This window comes from Camellia sinensis, chromosome 1 (genome assembly GCF_055761805.1).
Source record: "Camellia sinensis isolate YWXY chromosome 1, ASM5576180v1, whole genome shotgun sequence".
Classification (NCBI taxonomy): domain Eukaryota; kingdom Viridiplantae; phylum Streptophyta; class Magnoliopsida; order Ericales; family Theaceae; genus Camellia; species Camellia sinensis.
This window is the reverse complement of record NC_138961.1, coordinates 72,582,503-72,602,190: the sequence shown is the minus strand read 5'-3', so window position 1 is coordinate 72,602,190 and position 19,688 is coordinate 72,582,503. Positions and strand designations below refer to the sequence as shown.

Sequence of the window (19,688 nt, the reverse complement as noted above, 5' to 3'; positions counted from 1 at the left end):
TTGCTTTTTGAGATATTTTTAGGCAGCTGTATTGCAGTGACTTTCCCTCCATACACGTGTATGGAGGGATGGCCCTCTAGTTTAGCTTGTCTTGTAAGCTTTACAAGATATATAGAGAGAGGCTCTCTCTTGTTAAAAAAGGTTGGAGATTTTGGACATTGGAGGGGGAGAAAAACATAGACCAAGCTCTGGTTTTAGGGTTAGGATTAGATACACATCCTATCTCTCTCTTTTTTTTCCCTCTTGTGTGTGTGAAATAGTGTTTAGTTCATACTATTGCACACAAACACCTAGTGTTTCACCTTCCTTTGGCTCTTGAGGTTCTAAGGGACTGGTTTTGAAGTTTTGGCATTGGATTCAAGCTAAAGGAGGCCATTGGAGCACCATTTGTGAAGGGGTCTTCAAGGGTGAGAACCTAGTCTCCTTTTTCCCCATTTTTGCATTGATTTTCTACCTATCTTAGAGCTGTTTTTGTGCTTATTGTATAATACAAAAAAGTTCTGTTTTTAAGCCCTCTTTATTGTTTATTAAGAGTGTTTTGTTGTTTGAGGGTGGTTGACCCCCCCTTAAGCCTTGAAAGGCCTCATTTTAGGCCATTTTGTGCTAGCTCCGGGATTTTGGTGTTGGGGTCTCTTCACCACTGAAATCTTGAAGGATTTTAGTGGTGAAGATGATGCCTTGAAGTCCCAAGAAGGAGAGGGCCACCCCCTCTCCTTGTTGTCCTTGAAAAGGGCATGTTTTGGCCTCTTGAGAGAGCATTATGCTTGAGTGTGTGTTGAGCATGTTTAGGTTGTTTTTCATGCTTATATATCCATAATATAACATGATTTTAAGTTGGTTTTGGTACTCCATGCATGCTTAGCATAGTTGCCTTGTAATGCCATGTTTATGCCTTAATGTGCCTTAGGTTGTTAGCCTTTGTTGGAGCATGTTTTAGGCTTAGTCTTGTGAAGATTTTGTGCATGTTTTGCCATGTTCTAGGTCTGTCCTAGGTTGTTCGGGTTGATTTTGGCATGCTTGGTATAGCTCCTTTGTATTTGGGCTTGTTGGCCTTGAGCATATGAAGGTATAGCATGACATCTTTGCATCGATTTGGTGATTTGAGGTCACTTTATATGTTATTTCAGTCCCATTTCCATGCTTGTTTGATTGCCTTGCATGCCTCTTTAATGCTTTGGAAGCTTGTGTAGCAATGCTCCATGTTTTGGTGTTTATGCATGCCTTTGTTTTTGAGTCACTTAGATGCCATCTAAGTAGTCCTTTAGCTTTGTTTTAACATGCTAAACCTCTGATTTTGGTCCTTCCTTTCATGCCATGTTTGGTCTTACTCAGTGTAGTTCAATGCCTCATTGGCTTACTTTGAACATTTGGATCATTTTGCATGTGAATGTTAGCTTATCTTGTTGCTTGGTTTGGCACCATCCTAACATGATTTTCAATGCTCATGTTGCATGCTAATTAGTCCATGATTCCCCCTTTCAAATGTGTTTGAGGGTTGTTCAATTTGTGCCTAAGGTTTGGACCATAACATGTGTATGTGTGCATGTGTGTTTAGCATCCATTTTGGGCATTATTGGCTACTGTTTTGGGCCTAACTAGAGCTGCCTAATTCATGTTTAAGACCATCTCTTGCTTATTTGCATGCTCACCTTGCATGTTTGCTTGTATCGGCATGTTGCATCCTTAGCTCGTATGCCTAAGTTGCATTGCATCTTGCATGCATCACCTTGCCTCTTGAGATGAGTATGATAGAGGTTAGGCCTCCTTGTGTGTTTATTTGGTTTGCATGCATTTTGAAATTGAAGTTGCACACTTGATTCTTTGGGCCATCATGCATGGAAATGTGTGATTGGTGGTCCGAGAATTGGGGCACATCCTCCTTTGAGTCATTAACATGATAAGGAATGTGATGGGTGCATAAATTGCTTGAATTGCATTGCCATGCAAGATTTTGTCCTTTGCTGCTGTGAGTTGCAGGTTCTGCAGGAATTTATTGCCGGCCGGCAGTATTTAGTGCCGACCGGCAGTCAATCGATGGCCGGTGGATCTATTTTGTGCCGGTGACTAAATGCTACTGCCGGTGGAAATTCTGCTCAGCCGATGATATCCCCCAGTGTCCTGAGAGGCATCCCTGAGACTTTGGCAGTTTTCAGAGGAGCAGAGCAAGGAAAACAGAGGCAAACTATGCATGGCAGTGCGATTCCGAGCCAGTCCCGAGCATGTGTTGCATCTGGCCCTCGCCCCGAGGCGGTTTACTGTTTTTCTTTATTTTAGTTAATTTGTTAATTAATTAAACAATTTGTAATATTTAATTAGCTTGCGTAGTTAATTAATTTGTATTATTATTTTGGTCCCTCCGAGTGAGGGTGAATCTGTAATAAGTGTGCGTGAGTGTGTGTATGTCTTCCAACCTCACGTCTTTCTTCCCTTTTATTTACCTGCTTATGATGGTAGATTAGGGCACGTTTAATTTAGCATACCTTATGTTATGCATGCGTGCATTCATGCATTTGTACTACATGCATTAGGCTCGGTACATCACGCTAACTGCATTTGTACTTCAAATTCTAAACTGAATATGTGATAGTTGTGCATTCTTACATGCCATGTTTAGGATAGCCGAGCCTATTCTAGTAACACTTTGTATGCGATGCATTAGGCACTTAACATGGACTTGGATCATGCATGTTTGCTAACGAGTTCTTTGTTTTGGCACGGAGTACGATGTAAGTATTTCCGCTTTAACATATTGCATGAGTGTGAATGTTGCCATGTCAGCATGCTTAAACATGTGGCTAGATGCTTATGTGTTATAAACTGCTTGGATGCCTGTGGGTGAAGGTTGGATTGTTTGAGTTGGAAAAACTCATTGAAATCCGTGTTTTAGCCTACTTGCGAGTAGCAAATTCCAAAGCATTTTCAAAACAAACGGATATGCAATGCTTATTTCCAAATTAGGCAATCTAGTCTATACTTGTTTGCTGCGCGCATAACATAGTAATTCTAGGCTAATAATTGGAATAAGAACACATAAAGTTTTCAAAATCGGATATCACGGTTAGTAGAGGCCGGTCTTCGAACCGGGCGAAAGGGGGTGCTCATAGCTGATCTTCCCCGATCGTACCCAAGCTCCCGAGCCGAGACAACTCCGGTGATGACGGACATGTGGCCTTCGGCACCGAGTCAGGGTTTCCTAAATTTCCCCATTTTAAAAAATATTTAGGTGGCGACTCTGTATCTGGCAAAGCAGTCCATGTTTGGCACTACTTTTTCAAAAATCTATTTCTCAAAACGATTTGCCAGATTTGGACTCTTTGGTTCAGATTAAGAACCGCGACACAAAATCGAGAGTCCGAACTGTAGCATGAGGCCCACGCGGGCGCGTCTACAGTAGGGATATCCTACTCCTCTCTATGGATTTTGTCTTTAAATTTTAGTATTTTGAGATGTTGGGGTTGGTTTGGTAATTTTGTGGAAGTTTGGGGGCTTTTGTGTAATTTTACAAAAGTTGGGGTTTTATTCATAATAAACCTAGATGCATGATTGGAATAGAGAAATGGAATAAATGTTAAATCATTGATGAAAATGGGACCTAAGGGTTGAAATGGTAATTATGGATAACAACCTAATTACATTGTTTAATTAATTGGGATAATTAATTGTGAGAAATGAGGAAATGAAATGTTGATTGAATATCCATTGTGCATTTATTTTCTATTTAGAAATAACTGCTTTGGGCTATCGGTGGAGGATAGTCGTGATTGTTGTAGACAATGCATGATGATTAGGCAAACGGAAACTAATCAATGGAATGTGTCATGGAATTTGACGGTTGATAGAATACATTAACTGTATGTATTGAGTGATTGTATATAGAACCAATGTGTTTGTATACGTTATGTGTAGAGGAGGAGATGGGGGATGTACTCCGCGGTTTAGGGGAAGATAGGGGATGTACCTCTAAACCGGATAGTGTTGGGAGAAGATAGGGGATGAACTCCGTAGATACAGCTCATATGCTTGTCTAAAGAAGTGAAGATAGAGCTTATATGCTTATCTTTGTGAAGTGTGGATATAGCTTATATGCTTATCTGTGGATATTGTGGTTGTACATATCTGTTGTAGAATGTGGACGTAGCTTATATGCTTATCTGAGAATGTGGATATTGTTGTTATACATATCTGTTGAGAATGTGGTTAGTGCTTATATGCTTATCCGTTGAAAAAGGGAAAATGAAAAGTAACTTGGAATCATAAGTCGTATGACATAAATATGTGATTTATGTGAATGTATCAGTGTTGGCCATCTATCAATTGCTAATATTTTAGTCATTGTTCATGGTTGGTTTAGTGTATTTCTACTGGGCTGTGGCTCACCCTATATGGGAATATCATTTTCAGGTGCAGGTAGCATGCCACCTCCAAGGACATAGCTTGGGAGGCTAGAGGCGGACATACTTTTGTCGTTTTACTTTTTGATGTATTACATGTAAATTCAGGCCAAGGGCTTAATGTGTATGAGTTAGTACTCCTTTGTTGTAACCAAGTGTTAACTTGGAAAGCTGTAAGCCCATAGGGCATTTGCTTTTGTTGTTAACATGTAATACTTTTGTAATGAAATTCTGTTGTAATAAAGATTGTGGTTATCTCATATGTCAATGAATGTCTTATTTGATGGGTTTAATGTTACTATTTTGAGGGCGTTACATCTCCTAATTAGTTGCTAAGTGGTTGTTATGGATGAAGATTGCATGAGATTTGAAAGATTGAGCAAATCAACTACAATGCTATAACGGTGAAACTATTTTTTCCCAACTCAAGTCAAATCACTACAAGAAAAGGGACTAAAAAACACGGAAGTTTTTGCGACGGCGAGATTACCGTCGCAAAAAATGATTTTTAGCGACGGCGTTTTGTACCGTCGCAAATAAGATCTTTAGCAACGGCATTTTACTGTCGGCAATAAAACTACACGGATAGGGATAAAAATACGAAAATTAGTGGTTCATTTGCGACGGCAAAATTTTCGTCGCCAAAAAAGGTTATTAAAACGGTGTCGTTAGCTCTAATAAGTTATCACTTGCGACGGGGCAAAATTTACCGTCGCAAAAAGTGAAAAACATTTGCCACTCTTCCCTTTCATCTTGGCGGTCACATTTGGGTCGAAATCCCTAAATGTTCGAAATCTCCAAACGACGAACGACGAACTTTTTCCCCCTCTGGACAAGCGACGAACGGCGACCAAGGTAGGGGTGGTGCGGTGGTGCGGCGACGACGACAGCGAGGGCCGGACTGGCGACGACGACAGCGATCTCACTCAGCGTATGCTCTCTCTCTTTCTCTCTCTCTCTCTCTCCCTCTAATCACGTGAAGCAGCTTCTCTCTCTTTCTGTTTTCCCTTGTGCATAATATATAGCTGTGTAGATTTGTGCCCTTATCAGTCCAAACCTCCATTGTTGCTCAATGTTCATATATCTCTCCATATATATATACTAGTGTATGCCCGTGCTTGAAGGCACGGTGTAAATAATGTTGGGATTAAAATACAGTTATCATTTTTACGTATAATGTCAATTAATTAATTAATTTAATGCATCCTCAACATTTAAGTAATCCTGGGGAATATGAATATATTAGAAACATTGTATGCTGCCACCACACATAAGCCAATCTTGTTTGAATAATTTTAGGTATCATTAAAATTTAGAAAAAATTACCAAAAATAAAAAATAAAACTTAGAATTTAATACTTATAAAAAATAAACTATTGAGTTTTTAATTTTAGAAATTTAAATATTAAATTTCTGATTTATTTTTAATCTAAACTATTTGCATGTTTTCAATCTGAACAATCTGAGATCTTTTACGTATTTTACTAAATAATAAATAAATACCATTAACAATCCAAGCAATTTGTCGGTAGAAAAAAGTAGCCATCAGTCTTTTGCGGGGTCTGTCTTTCACATATTTTTTTGCATTCTTACTGAAAAAAATAATGATATATCAACACATTTTGCATTCCTATTGAAAAATAATAATAATATATCAACACAATTTGAATAGCACATAAAATAAATAAAAATATGATAGTGGCCAAGCATTTGAATGTGTAGCACAATTAAGAAAACCAACTACTATCTCTTTCCTTACTCTGTTTCTTTTCAATTTCTTCACCAGTCTTTAACAAATGAAGAAATAGTCCATGAATTATAAATGAAAATTTAAATTGGGTTATAGAAATAAAAATAAAAAAAAATAAAAAAAATAATGACCCGTGAGAGACATACGGGTTGAAGAAAAAATAAATAAAAAAGAAAATGTTGAGACCCAAACCAATGTCAACAGTCCCACAAACCAATGTCAAGACCCTCGCCTGACAACACAAATACAAACCCAAATCTTAGAAACACAAACCCAAATTGATGTCTCTTTGGCTTTGATTGAAAAGAAACATAATGATTTTTAATGCTCTGTTCCAATACTTTGTGTCTCTTAAGCTTTGTTTCCAACTTTTTCAGTGGTTCCATTGATTGCATACCTAATCACACAAACCCAAACAGAAATCTTAGAAACATAAATATTAGAAACACAAACACAAACCGAAACCGAAATCGTAGAAAAACAACCTAATCAACAAAAAAAAAAATAAATAAATAACACAAATCCAACACAATGAAACATTAAAAATCATTTGAAAAATCACTTAAGAATGTGTTAAAATCCATTTGAAAACCATTTCATGAGGATCAATTATTATTTCAAACCGAAGGATCAGATTGTATACCATACCACAAAATGAGTCCCCAAAAAAAAAAAAAAAAAACTACTCTTTCAACCCACCTAAATATTTCAATAAAGTTGCTCTACTAATTTTTTAGCAACCTCACATCTCCTTTAATTCTTATCTTCGTAACACAAATACAAAGTTGCTCACCAATTTGGAAACACAAACACCAATCCAAATCATACCCAAGCACGTACCTAATCCTATCTGTTAATCAACAACATAATCACCAAATCCTATTTGTTCATCATCATAGAAAAAACATCAAAAAATTAAAAACGAAATAGATTTGTATGTGCCTCTTCCAAGTACTTCTTCAACCTCTTTGCTACACTCTTCAACCTCTTCATCATGATCATCAATTTGGACAAATCAAAGCCTTTTATATGTACAAATTTTAGCTACAAATATTTACTTTGCACAGATCAAGTCATATACATGTATCTTATCTATTTCATCATCATTCATCATCAACAACAACAATATGCACTCACAACACCAACAACAATTAAAAGTTAATCAGCAAGAAGAACACAGATCCAATCCTAAAATCAACAACCACAACACCCCAGATCATCACAACACCCCAGATCATCACAACACCAACAACAATTAAAAATTAATCTGCAAGAACACGGATCCAATCCTAAAATCACTGCACATACTTCAACCATTAGATATTGATTAGGAATCATCTCAGCCATTCAAATGAAATGTAAAATTAAAAATAAATTTAAAAAAAAAACCGTTCTACCGTATTCAAAAAGGATAAAATAAAAAATAAAAAAATCTCAGCCATTCAAACAAAATGTAAAATTAAAAATAAAAAACGAATCGTTCTCCCTTATTCAAAAAATATAAAATTAAAAAAAAAATAAATAAAATCAGAGATGTGTATAGATGATTTACTGTCTTTGGGTCGATGAAAATCCACATAGAACTTCTCCACCTTATAGTCACTTATCATCCTATTTCACAACAATCAAAACACAACAACAACAACAACAATAATAATAATAATAATAATAATAATAATAATAATAATAATAATAATAATAATAATAATAATAAAAAATTAAATGGAAGAAAAAAAATGGGCAACCATTCAAATGAAATGTAAAATTTAAAAATTAAAAATAAAACAGATTTGTATGTGCCTCTTCCAAGTACTTATTCGACCTCTTTGCCACACTCTTTGACCTCTTCATCATGATCATCAATTTGGACAGATCAGAGCCTTTTATATGTACAAATTTTAGCTACAAAAATTTACTTTGCACAGATCAAGTCTTATACATGTATCTTATCTATTTCATCATCATTCATCATCAACAACAACAATATGCACTCACAACACCCAGATCATCACAACACCAACAACAATTAAAAATTAATCAGCAAGAAGAACACAAATCCAATCCTAAAATCAACAACAACAATATGCACTCACAATACCCAAATCATCACAACACCAACAACAATTAAAAATTAATCTGCAAGAAGAACACAGAACCAATCCTAAAATCATTGCACATACTTCAACCGTTAGATATTGATTAGGAATCATCTCAGCCATTCAAATGAAATGTAAAATTAAAAATAAATTTAAAAAAAAAGTTCTCCGGTATTCAAAAAATATAAAATAAAAAATAAAAAAATCTTAGCCATTCAAACAAAATGTAAAATTAAAAATAAAAAAAGGAACCGTTCTCCCTTATTCAAAAAATATACAATTAAATAAATAAATAAATAAAATCAGAGATGGGTATAGATGATTTACTGTCTTTGGGTCGATGAAAATCCACATAGAACATCTCCACCTTATAGTCACTCGTCATCCTAATTCACAACAATCAAAACACAACAATTAAAATAATAATAATAATAATTAAATGGAAGAAAAAAAAGGGCAACCATTCAAATGAAATATAAAATTTAAAAATTAAAAATAAAACAGATTTGTATGTGCCTCTTCCAAGTACTTCTTCGACCTCTTTACTACACTCTTCGACCTCTTCATCATGATCATCAATTTGGACAAATCAGAGCTTTTTATATGTACAAATTTTAGTTACAAAAATTTACTTTGCACAGATCAAGTCTTATACATGTATCTTATCTATTTCATCATCATTCATCATCAACAACAACAATATGCACTCACAATGCCCAGATCATCACAAGACCAACAACAATTAAAAATTAAAGAAGAACACAGATCCAATCCTAAAATCACTGCACATACTTCAACCGTTAGATATTGATTAGGAATCATCTCAGCCATTCAAATGAAATGTAAAATTAAAAATAAATTAAAAAAAAAAATCGTTCACCCGTATTCAAAAAATATAAAATATAAAATAAAAAAATCTCAGCCATTCAAACGAAATGTAAAATTAAAAATAAAAAAAAAGAATCGTTCTCTCTTATTTAAAAAATATAAAATTAAATAAGTAAATACATAAAATCAGAGATGGGTATAGATGATTTACTGTTTGGGTCAATGAAAATCCACATAGAACTTCTCCACCTTATAGTCACTCATCATCCTATTTCACAACAATCAAAACCCAACAATTAAAAAAAAAAAAATAATAATAATAATAATAAAAAATTAAATGGAAGAAAAAATGGACAGCCATTCGAACGAAATGTAAAATTTAAAAATAAATAAATAAATAAAGAAAAACTGTTCTCCCTTATTCAAAAAATATATAATAAAAATAAAAAATAAAAATCAGAGATGGGATTGATAAACAATTTTTAATTTATCAATAAAAAAATAAAAAATAATTTTTTTATGTCAAAAATTATGTTTTTTGTCAAATATTCTCTTTCTCTTGAATATTCAGCTCCACCTTCTCTTGAATAAGTTTGTTAAGATGAATAAAAATAAGTTTAAATACAATGTATACCAAAAGATGTTCTGAGAAAAATCATGCAAATAATTGCCAAGTTAGATTTCCGTTCAATTATCATTTTACACAACCAACACAATTGAATTAGTCTATGTTATTTAGGAAAAGAGCAAAAAAAATTCATGATTACGGTTTGGAACAAAAAAATTATGAACTTATGCATAATCCTTTTGTCCTTTATGTTCTACTTGCTCATTTAAATAACAAAAACTAAGTCTACTCATTCAACTTTAAAACTCATTTTGCGGTTCAACCTCTAACTGCATTTCTTTTTTAATAGGAAGTTGTGTAAACTGACTCTAAACCATCTAATGATTTACTCTCAAAGAAACATATGGTCTAAACTGGAAAATTTTGAAATTGGCCGTCACGTGATCTCTTTACACTTGTGGAACTACCAGATACAATCGCATTAGGTCCTCCCGGAACTACTGACCCTCCATTACTACTTTTACCTTTTACATCCTACAACCAGAATAGAATGTTAGTATTAATACAGTTGTACAGTCATTTACAAATATAAATCATGGCAAAATATTCATTCTCTTCAAAATTAGTTCAAACCTTGAGCAGATTATATTGTTCCACCCACTTTGATTTTGTGAAATTACATAATGCAAGCTTCTTCAATGTCCTACAGTCTTCAGTTTTCACCCTTGACAAAGAAACATAAAAAAACCCCTTCTTCAAGGAGCTTCTGAAAGGAGGATAGATTCTCCTTGAAAGAAGATGAAGATTGGGTTTGGGTCTCCAGCAAGGGAATGGGCTCTGATAGAGAGAGAGAAAGAGAGAGAGGTGTGTGTTCAAAATTTGAAAATTGAAAGAGAGAGAGATTTGAGCAGAGAGGAGCACGTGAGAGAGAGATTTCCAGCCACATTATCTTGAGCTGAGGTGAGAGACATCTTGAACCATTAGATCTTGATTGTAATTGATCTCAATCATTGAAATGTCTAAATAGGACAAATAAGAGTAAGATATTTTCAGCCCTTGGATTGAAGCAATCTAAAGGTCCAAATTTTGACACATATATATTTTCAATCCTTGAATTCAAACTAACCCTTCCATTGTTATATAGATATATATATATATATATATTTTTTTTTATATATTTGCCAGTTTGGATTTGTATACATTTCTCTCCATATATCTCTTTGTTCTATTTTCTTTCTCTCTCTCTCTATATATATATATATATTTTTTTTTCTATCAAAATATTGTGATTTCATTTTTGCACAATTAATATTCACAGTGATAGTGAAATTTCAATGCAAAACTTCACTCTATGATAGTTGATTTTCACTGTCAAATAGAAATTTCACCAAGTTATGAATTACATAAATAAACTTATTAATGAATTTGAAATGAATTGATTGAGTAATTCAAAACACAAAGAAATCTCACTGAAACAACTGAATGAAACTTCACTGAAAAATAGAAAATTTTGATTTAGCCTTAAATTGCACTGTGTTTGGCATAGTGTAGGTGAGAGAAATTTCTTGTGTTGAAATAATATAAATATTTCATTGATTTTTATTTAAAGCTCAACTGAAATATTTTGTTCTATTTTGTTGATTTAAATTGTCTTCGCATTTGAATTTGTTGCTTTTGTTTGTTTACGGTGATATTAAGAGTGAAATTTTACTTCACCAAAAAAAGTTGTTGAAAAATCATGTGGGAGAGTTAAAGCAAAAAAATCTTTGCCAACCAATGGAGGTTATTGGAAAATTATCGTAAACCAAACATGTTCACATAAATTCTCTTTTCAATGCTTGTCTATTACATCTCCATCTATAATTTTCCACTTTTATGTCTAGTTTTTCCAATTTCTCTTGGACTTGTAATTCACCTTGCATTGAACTAACTGGGATAAGTATTTCATTTTTTATGTTCTCCCCTCAAATCGGTAAATAACTAACTGGGATAAGACCACCTACCTATTTGAGAGAAATTGGACGGATAGGTATCATGGTACATGAATACGTAGGTATTATATTTAGAGTTACTTTGATGAGATATTTTTGTGGATGTGTACAGATGATGGATAAGAGTTGGATTGATTTGCCAAATAGGATGTCGAGCCAATACATTAATGGGATTGATGAATTCCTTTTGTTTGCCTACACCAATAGGGTTGAAGGTTCGATGATCAGTTGTCCGTGTAGGAAGTGCGAGAATCGATACTATCTTGTACGAGAGGGTGTACGGGAGCATCTGATTTTGAATGTTTTTTTTAAAAATACAAACATTGGATTAATCATGGGGAATCTTACGTATCTCTGCATGGTAATCGAGAGAATGAAACATTAGCTAATTTAGACATTGGGGATGATATGATTGGAATGATACAAAGGGCTATGGGAAATCCACATGCCGGTACAAGTGTTGAGGGTAATGAACCACAGGGGCCTGATCCCCATGCATTTGAACCCCAGCTCGGTCCAAATGCAGAGACTGCAAAGTATTTCAAACTTCTTCAAGATGCACAAAGTGAATTGTATCCGGGTTGTCAGAAGTTCACATCTTTGTCATTCATTGTTCGACTTTTACATTTGAAGGTGCTTAATCAGTGGACAGACAAGTCTGTTGACATGCTGCTTGAGTTATTGAATGAGGCGTTCCCGTTGGGTGTGAAACTCCCGGACTCATATTATAAAGCTCAAAAGGTCACAACAGATTTGGGCTTCACGTATGAGACGTGGGATGCATGTCCCAACAGTTGCATGTTGTTTCGAAACGAGGACGCCAATCTTGATAAATGTGTCATATGCAACAGTTGTAGATGGAAATCAAATGGTGATGGTGGTTCAAATGGTCCTAACAAAGGTGGCAAACGAATAGCTGCAAAACAGATGAGGTATTTTCCTTTAAAGCCAAGGTTGCAGAGGTTGTTTATGTCATCCAAGACGGCCAAGTTAATGAGATGGCATGTAGAGGAACGAACTGATGATGGTGTCTTCAGGCATCCTGCTGACTCCCTTGCATGGAAAGATTTTGACCGTCGGAATATTGACTTCAGTAATGATTGCCGAAGTGTAAGGCTTGGCTTAGCATCTGATGGTTTTAACCCATTCAGAACGATGAACATAGTTCATAGCACTTGGCCTGTTGTGCTCGTTCCATACAACTTGCTGCCATGGATGTGCATGAAGCAACCATTTCTAATTTTAGCCGTGCTTATTGACGGCCCAAAAGGACCTGGTGACAAGATTGATGTGTATATGCAACCGTTGATTGAGGAGTTGAAAAAACTATGGAATGAGGGTGTGTCAACATTTGATGCATCAACAAATCAAATGTTTCAAATGCATGCAGCTTTACTGTGGACAATTAGTGATTTTCCTGCATACGCACACTTGTCAGGATGGAGCACTAAAGGCGAATATGCATGTCCTTGTTGCAATAAGGAAACTACATCGTGTTGGTTGAAGCATAGTAGGAAACAATCATACTTGGGTCATCGCAGATTTTTACCTACTGGCCATAAATTCCGGAAGGATAAAGTATCATTTGATGGTGGTCGGGAAGTCCGACTCAAACCCAAATTGTTGTCTGGAACTGAGATGTTGCTACAATTAGAATCTGAGGGTATTTTAACCCAATACAAGAGGGATGACCTTAAGGAGAGGCATAAGAGACAGGTAGAGAAGGAGAAAGTTGGACATCGCACCCACAGTTGGAAGAAAAAGAGTATCTTTTATGAATTGCCATATTAGGAGCACAATCTAATAAGACACAACCTCGATGTGATGCATATAGAGAAGAATGTTTGTGACAATGTGTTGTGGACAATATTAGGGGTTGCAGGAAAATCGAAGGATGGTGTTAATGCTCGGCGTGATTTACAAGATATGAATATTAGAAAACCCCTACATTTGCAGTTAAGAGGGTCGAATAAAGCCTATTTACCAGCAGCACAATTCACGATGACCAAGGATGAGAAAGATTTGTTCTTGAAAGTGTTGAAGGGAGTAAGAGTTCCCGACGGGTATTCATCCAATATATCACGTCGTGTGCGCTCACATGATAGAAGTATTGGGGGTCTTAAGAGCCACGATAGTGATATTCTGATGCATTGGCTATTCGAAGATCGTTACCGAAGAATGTAATTGAACCCTTGATTGAATTGAGCAATTTCTTTAGACAATTGTGTTCAAAAGTGAATCGTGCGACGGATTTGCAATATATTCAAGATCGTATCGCTATAACACTTTGTCATCTAGAGAAAATATTTCCTCCGAGTTTTTTTGATATAATGGAGCACTTGCCTATACATCTAGCTGATGAAGCCTTATTGGGTGGAGCGATTCAGTTTCGATGGATGTATCCAATTGAGAGGTATCTTCTTACTTTGAAGCAATACGTGCGTAATAGAGCTCATCCTGAAGGATCAATTGCTAAAGGATATCTTATGGAAGAATGCATGAATTTTTGTGCACAATATCTCAATGATGTGGAAACCAAATCTAGTCGACCCGTGAGGAACTATAGTGGTGCTGATAATTTGGGTCATGCTATTGGTGAAAACACAAGCTTTTATCTTGATAATACTTCTTGGGTACAAGCTTATCGGTACATCTTATTCAATACAGGCGCGGTTCAACCATTCATAAAGTAGGTTAAGTCACTCACTCAATATTTTATTATGTTTTATTGAATTTTCTACAAAATTTTTTGTATTGCTAAAATTTCAATTTACACAGCGAACACCTTGAAGTACTTAAGCTCAAAATGCCTCGTGTTGACGATCATCAGCTTCGGCGTGAACATTTTGAAACTTTTCACACTTGGTTCAAGGAACACGTATGTATTTAACTCTATAGATTCTAGTTACTTAAGTCGAACTACATTTTAAATTTTACATTTTCGTGTTAAATAGGTCCAAACTTTGCGAAGGACTACTGATGTCATATTTTCTGAAGAGATTATTCTATTGGCAAATGGTCCTCATAACTTGGCAAGGTGGTTCAACGGGTATATACTGAATGGGTTTCGGTATCGAGTAAAGGCCATGGATGATCGTCGAGCCACACAAAATTGTGGTGTAGCTTTGAAGGCAGATACCATAAGTTATGCTAGTCGAAAAGACAAGAATCCTCGTGTGGGGTCTGTGTACTATTATGGACAATTGACAGATATTGTTGAGATTCGATATTCCAATGAGAAGAAACATGTGTTGTTTAAGTGTGATTGGATTGACAACATTCACGGAAAGAAAGAAGATGTCTTCAATTTCACGTTGGTGAACTTCAATCATTTGTTGTACCGAGATGATCGAATTACCAATGAACCTTTCATCTTGGCGTCCCAAGCAGAGCAAGTTTGGTATGTTGCAGACCCGTTACAACCAGACTGGCAAGTCGTGGTGAAGATGTCTCAAAGAGGTTTATTTGATATGAGTTCGACTGATCCACAAATCGAGCCATACATGAGCCAACAATTGGACGAAAATATAATGCTTCGTGATGAAGAAGTTGGTTGGGTGAGGGAAGCCGCAAAAGGGGAAACAGTTGATGTTCAAATAGGCTGATAGTGGTGGAAACATTAGTAATTCAATTAAGGCCAAGGTTGTAGTTAATCATCAATTTCGTAATTTACTTTATCTTTGTAATTGTATTAGTTCAATTAATGTCATATTATAGTTGACGACAAATCATTGTCTATGTTTCTAATGTCAATTAATGTTATATTGCTTACAGATTATTATGGGAAGGAAGAGGAAGCCTGATCATCCCCGGCGCATGATGTCTGATGTGCTACATAACAGGACATCAGTAGCACCACCATCAGAGGAGGCATCACATCGGCCACTATCGGAGGGGCCTTTAGTGGCACCACAACAGCTACCATGTACTCAGCCTCCACGCCTACCATCGGTGCGTCCACCATCAGTGGAACCACAGCAGCTATCATCATCAGCTTATGAGCCATCCGCAGGTATATAAATTTGCTTTGATTTGTATGAAAATTATTGAAGCATACATTTATTTATGCTCATTATATATAACTTGTTTATTCTCATTGTATTTTGCAGACCCTTCGACTTCTTCACAGCCCACCTCAGGTTTATTTGATATGATTTGTATTCACATTATTTAAATTTGCATTTGTTTATTACCATTGCATATTGTTTATTGTTATGGTATCTCACAGGTCATGTTAGTTCTTCATCAACCTCGACTAGGTGTGGTAGAGGATGTGCCAAGGGCATTAAAGAGTAGGGTACTGGTAAAAAGCTAGACATACAATTTGATGGAAATTACTGCCCAATAGGGGATAACGTGGCTAAGTTAACTACTCAACTTGGCATTATTGTGCGGAATGGTAACATTGTTCCTCTTACTTTTCTTGACTGGAACAATGTGCCCGATGATATTATTGATGCTATCTGGAAGGATGTGAAGGTAAAAGTATATTTTTGTCCACAAATTCGAATTCCAAAGTTGTGTTATTATTATTTAAACTTTGAAATTGTGTTTTATAGGACAATTTGAATATATGTCCAGAGGAGTACAAGCCAATCTGCATGAAAAACTGCAACAACATATGAAAGGATCACAAGAACAAGCTTAAGGCTAAGTATTTCAAGCCTAGAAGTTCTGATCCTAATCTGAAGGATGATGTTCCTATGCACATTGTGCCAAGTCAGTGGGAAGAACTTGTGGAGTATTGGCGTACTTCCGATGTTGAGGTATACAAATAAGTTATATTTATGATATGTAAACATACAAATCATATTTACATACTCACATTTGTCGAACCTGTTATAGAAAATTGCAAGTAGGAACGCTAAAAATCGACGAGCTCACGGCATAGCTCATGCCACAGGGCGTACTACTTTCTCTCAGATACGGCATGAGGTTTACATTTGATTGTTTTATTTTTGTATATAAATAAACATTGTATATTTACAAATTATTTAGATTGTAATTTTCATATTTCTAAAAAAATGCAGATGACCAGTAAGGGGGAGTCTACTGATAAGATGAATGTTTGGCTTATGACACGTAGAGTAGATGACCCAGAGGTTATTCAGACCTTGGTAGTTTCCAAACACCTTTGATTGTATTTAAAGTTTATTTTTTGTGTGTCAACCATCTTAATTTGGCATATACTTGTATGTCTTATTCAATACAGGATGAGTTTAATCGTCAACTCTCTATGCTACATGAGGATGGTCGGACATTGGAGGCTAGGAATGCCATTTTTCATGAGTTGATAGGTCATGACGGACATGGATATTGTCGCACATACGGGAGAATTGTGCCTCGGAGAGCGGTGTATAAAGCTGGTGCTCGGCCATCACAGTCAACACCCCAGCCATCGACTATTGATCAGATCAGGCAGAAGGTTCGTGCAGAGCTAAGGGATGAGTTGAGGGAGGAGCTGCGAGCAGAGTTCTCTACACATTTACAGCAGATGAGAGCTGAGATGATGGCCTTAGTGTCACAGGGGGCGAGTGTGGATCCCAACAGACGGGTTCGATATAAATTAAATTGTTTGATAGTTCAATTTTCACACAAGATTATGTATAAAATTCGAATATGATTAACACATTATGTATTGACTATCATAGGTTCCTGATGCATCGAGTGGCCACCGGGCATTTAGGGAATCTGCAGAAGATGAGAATCCATATACCCCACCACCAGAAGATCAGGTATAAAATGTATCTTTGCATTCTAAGCTAAAATGTATCTTTGCATAATTTAGACATTCTAAGTTAAAGAGAGACTTGTGGAGAAGACGTTTTTTGAATCGGGGAGTTAAAGACCCAAAATCACCAAACGGCGTCGGTTTAGCACGAAACTTGGCAAACACGACCGCCTAGGCACAAGAGACTTGTGGGAGAAGACGGGGCTCGAATCGGGTTCCCGGTTTGGGAGTTGGAGCCGGATTTCACTTTGGGCAAACTAGTTCCTTAAGAAACTTGAATTCGAGGAGTTAACGCTCCAAAATCACCAAACGGCGTCGGTTTAGCACGAAACTTGGCACACACGACCGCCTAGGCACGGGAGACTTGTGGGAGAAGACGGGGCTCGAATCGGGTTCCCGGTTTGGGAGTTAGAGCCGGATTTCACTTTGGGCAAACTAGTTCCTTAAGAAACTTGAATTCGAGGAGTTAACGCCCCAAAATCACCAAACGGCGTCGGTTTAGCACGAAACTTGGCACACACGACCACCTAGGCACGAGAGACTTGTGGGAGAAAACGGGGCTCGAATCGGGTTCCCAGTTTGGGAGTTAGAGCCGGATTTCACTTTAGGCAAACTAGGTCCTTAAGAAACTTGAATTCGAGGAGTTAACGCTTCAAAATCACCAAACGGCGTCGGTTTAGCACGAAACTTGGCACACACGACTGCCTAGGCACGAGAGACTTGTGGGAGAAGACGGGGCTCGAATCGGGTTCCTGGTTTGGGAGTTAGAGCCGGATTTCACTTTGGGCAAACTAGTTCCTTAAGAAACTTGAATTCGAGGAGTTAACGCTCCAAAATCACCAAACGGCGTCGGTTTAGCACGAAACTTGGCACACACGACCGCCTAGGCACGGGAGACTTGTGGGAGAAGACGGGGCTCGAATCGGGTTCCCGGTTTGGGAGTTAGAGCCGGATTTTACTTTAGGCAAACTAGTTCCTTAAGAAACTTGAATTCGAGGAGTTAACGCTCCAAAATCACCAAACGGCGTCGGTTTAGCATGAAACTTGGCACACACGACCGCCTAGGCACGAGAGACTTGTGGGAGAAGACGGGGCTCGAATCGGGTTTCCGGTTTGGGAGTTAGAGCCGGATTTCACTTTAGGCAAACTATTTCCTTAAGAAACTTGAATTCGAGGAGTTAACGCTCCAAAATCACCAAACGGCGTCGGTTTAGCACGAAACTTGGCACACACGACCGCCTAGGCACAGGAGACTTGTGGGAGAAGACGGGGCTCAAATTGGGTTCCCGATTTGGAAGTTAGAGCCGGATTTCACTTTGGGCAAATGTAGACGTCCCCGGAACGCCCCGGGAGGGTGAGCTCTCGTTCTGTTCATATTGGGGTCACTACAGCTCAGGACTCTCAAATTTGTCACGGTTCTAAGTCTGAACCAAAGAGTCCAAATCCGGCAAATCGTTTTGAGAAAACTGATTTTTGAAAGAAGTGCCAAACATGGACTGCTTCGCCAGATACAGAGTCGCCACCTAAATGTTTTTAAAATGAGAAATTTAGGAAACCCTGACTCGGTGCCAAAGGCCACGTGTCCGTCATCACCAAAGTTGCCTCGGCTCGGGAACTTGGGTACGATTGGGGAAGGTCACTTCGTGAGCACCCCCGCTCGCCCGATCAAAGATCGGCCTCTACTAACCATGATATTAATTTTTGAAAACTTTGTGTGTCCTTATTCCGGTTATTAGCCTAGGTTACTATGTGATGCACACAGCATATAAGTATAGACTGGGTCGCCTGAATTGGAACAAAACATTTCATGCTTGTTTATTTGAAAGATGGTTCGTTACTCGCAAGTAGGCTTAAAAAAAAACATTTGATGATTTATTCCAATTTAAGCAACCCATCCTTCACCCACAGGCATTCAGACAGTTATATCACGTAAGCACATAGCCTCATGGTAAGCATGCTATTCATGGCAGTCACTCACACGCATGCAAGGATGCTAAAGCATAAAGCTTACCGAGTACTCCAAGCCAAAACAGAAACTCATTAGAAATCATGCATGAATCCTAAGTATACAGAAATGCCTAATGCAACACATGCAAAATACAACTATAGCAGGCTCGGCTATTCTAAGATGGCATATGAAATGCTACAACTATCATGTATTCAATTTGGAATTGAAAGTACAATGCAGTTAGTATGATGCGCCGAGCCCGGTGCATGCAATACAGATGAATGATGCAAACATGCTGTCATACTGTATGCTAATTGAAATATGCCCTAATCTAACCATCATAAGCAGATAAATAAAAGGGAAGAAAGACGTGGGGTTGGAAGAC

General features: G+C 37.0%; 2 protein-coding genes and 1 long non-coding RNA gene across 4 annotated transcripts in view; 2 read left to right on the top strand and 1 right to left on the bottom strand.

Annotated features, from left to right (window-relative positions):
* Positions 1 to 6,267: 6,267 nt before the first annotated feature.
* Positions 6,268 to 8,625, bottom strand: LOC145789779 (uncharacterized). Its single transcript, XR_014328102.1, has 3 exons — positions 8,565 to 8,625; positions 7,694 to 7,752; positions 6,268 to 6,538 (listed from the first exon to the last, which is right to left on the bottom strand). It is a non-coding gene; the product is annotated as an uncharacterized LOC145789779 (long non-coding RNA).
* Positions 8,626 to 14,530: 5,905 nt separating this feature from the next.
* LOC145789781 (uncharacterized) lies at positions 14,531 to 15,837 on the top strand. Of its 2 annotated transcripts, XR_014328112.1 has the most exons (3): positions 14,531 to 15,266; positions 15,399 to 15,636; positions 15,734 to 15,837. XR_014328112.1 is itself a non-coding variant. In XM_082867169.1 (2 exons), the coding sequence occupies exon 1, from the start codon at positions 14,711 to 14,713 to the stop codon at positions 15,227 to 15,229; it is 519 nt and encodes a 172-aa protein (XP_082723295.1). In that variant the 5' UTR covers positions 14,531 to 14,710; the 3' UTR covers positions 15,230 to 15,266; positions 15,399 to 15,809. The 2 variants fall into 2 exon arrangements, 1 of the variants encoding a protein (XP_082723295.1); XM_082867169.1 differs by having other exon boundaries at positions 15,399 to 15,809.
* A 63-nt stretch (positions 15,838 to 15,900) lies between these two features.
* LOC145789780 (uncharacterized) overlaps positions 15,901 to 19,688 on the top strand; it is a 31,324-nt gene continuing 27,536 nt past the window's right edge. The window contains exons 1-6 of the mRNA XM_082867163.1: positions 15,901 to 16,103; positions 16,184 to 16,390; positions 16,470 to 16,559; positions 16,655 to 16,741; positions 16,837 to 17,178; positions 17,276 to 17,359. Coding sequence (XP_082723289.1) covers positions 16,328 to 16,390; positions 16,470 to 16,559; positions 16,655 to 16,741; positions 16,837 to 17,178; positions 17,276 to 17,359 — 666 coding nt within the window. The 5' untranslated portion in view covers positions 15,901 to 16,103; positions 16,184 to 16,327. The remainder of the gene's footprint in view (positions 16,104 to 16,183; positions 16,391 to 16,469; positions 16,560 to 16,654; positions 16,742 to 16,836; positions 17,179 to 17,275; positions 17,360 to 19,688) is intronic.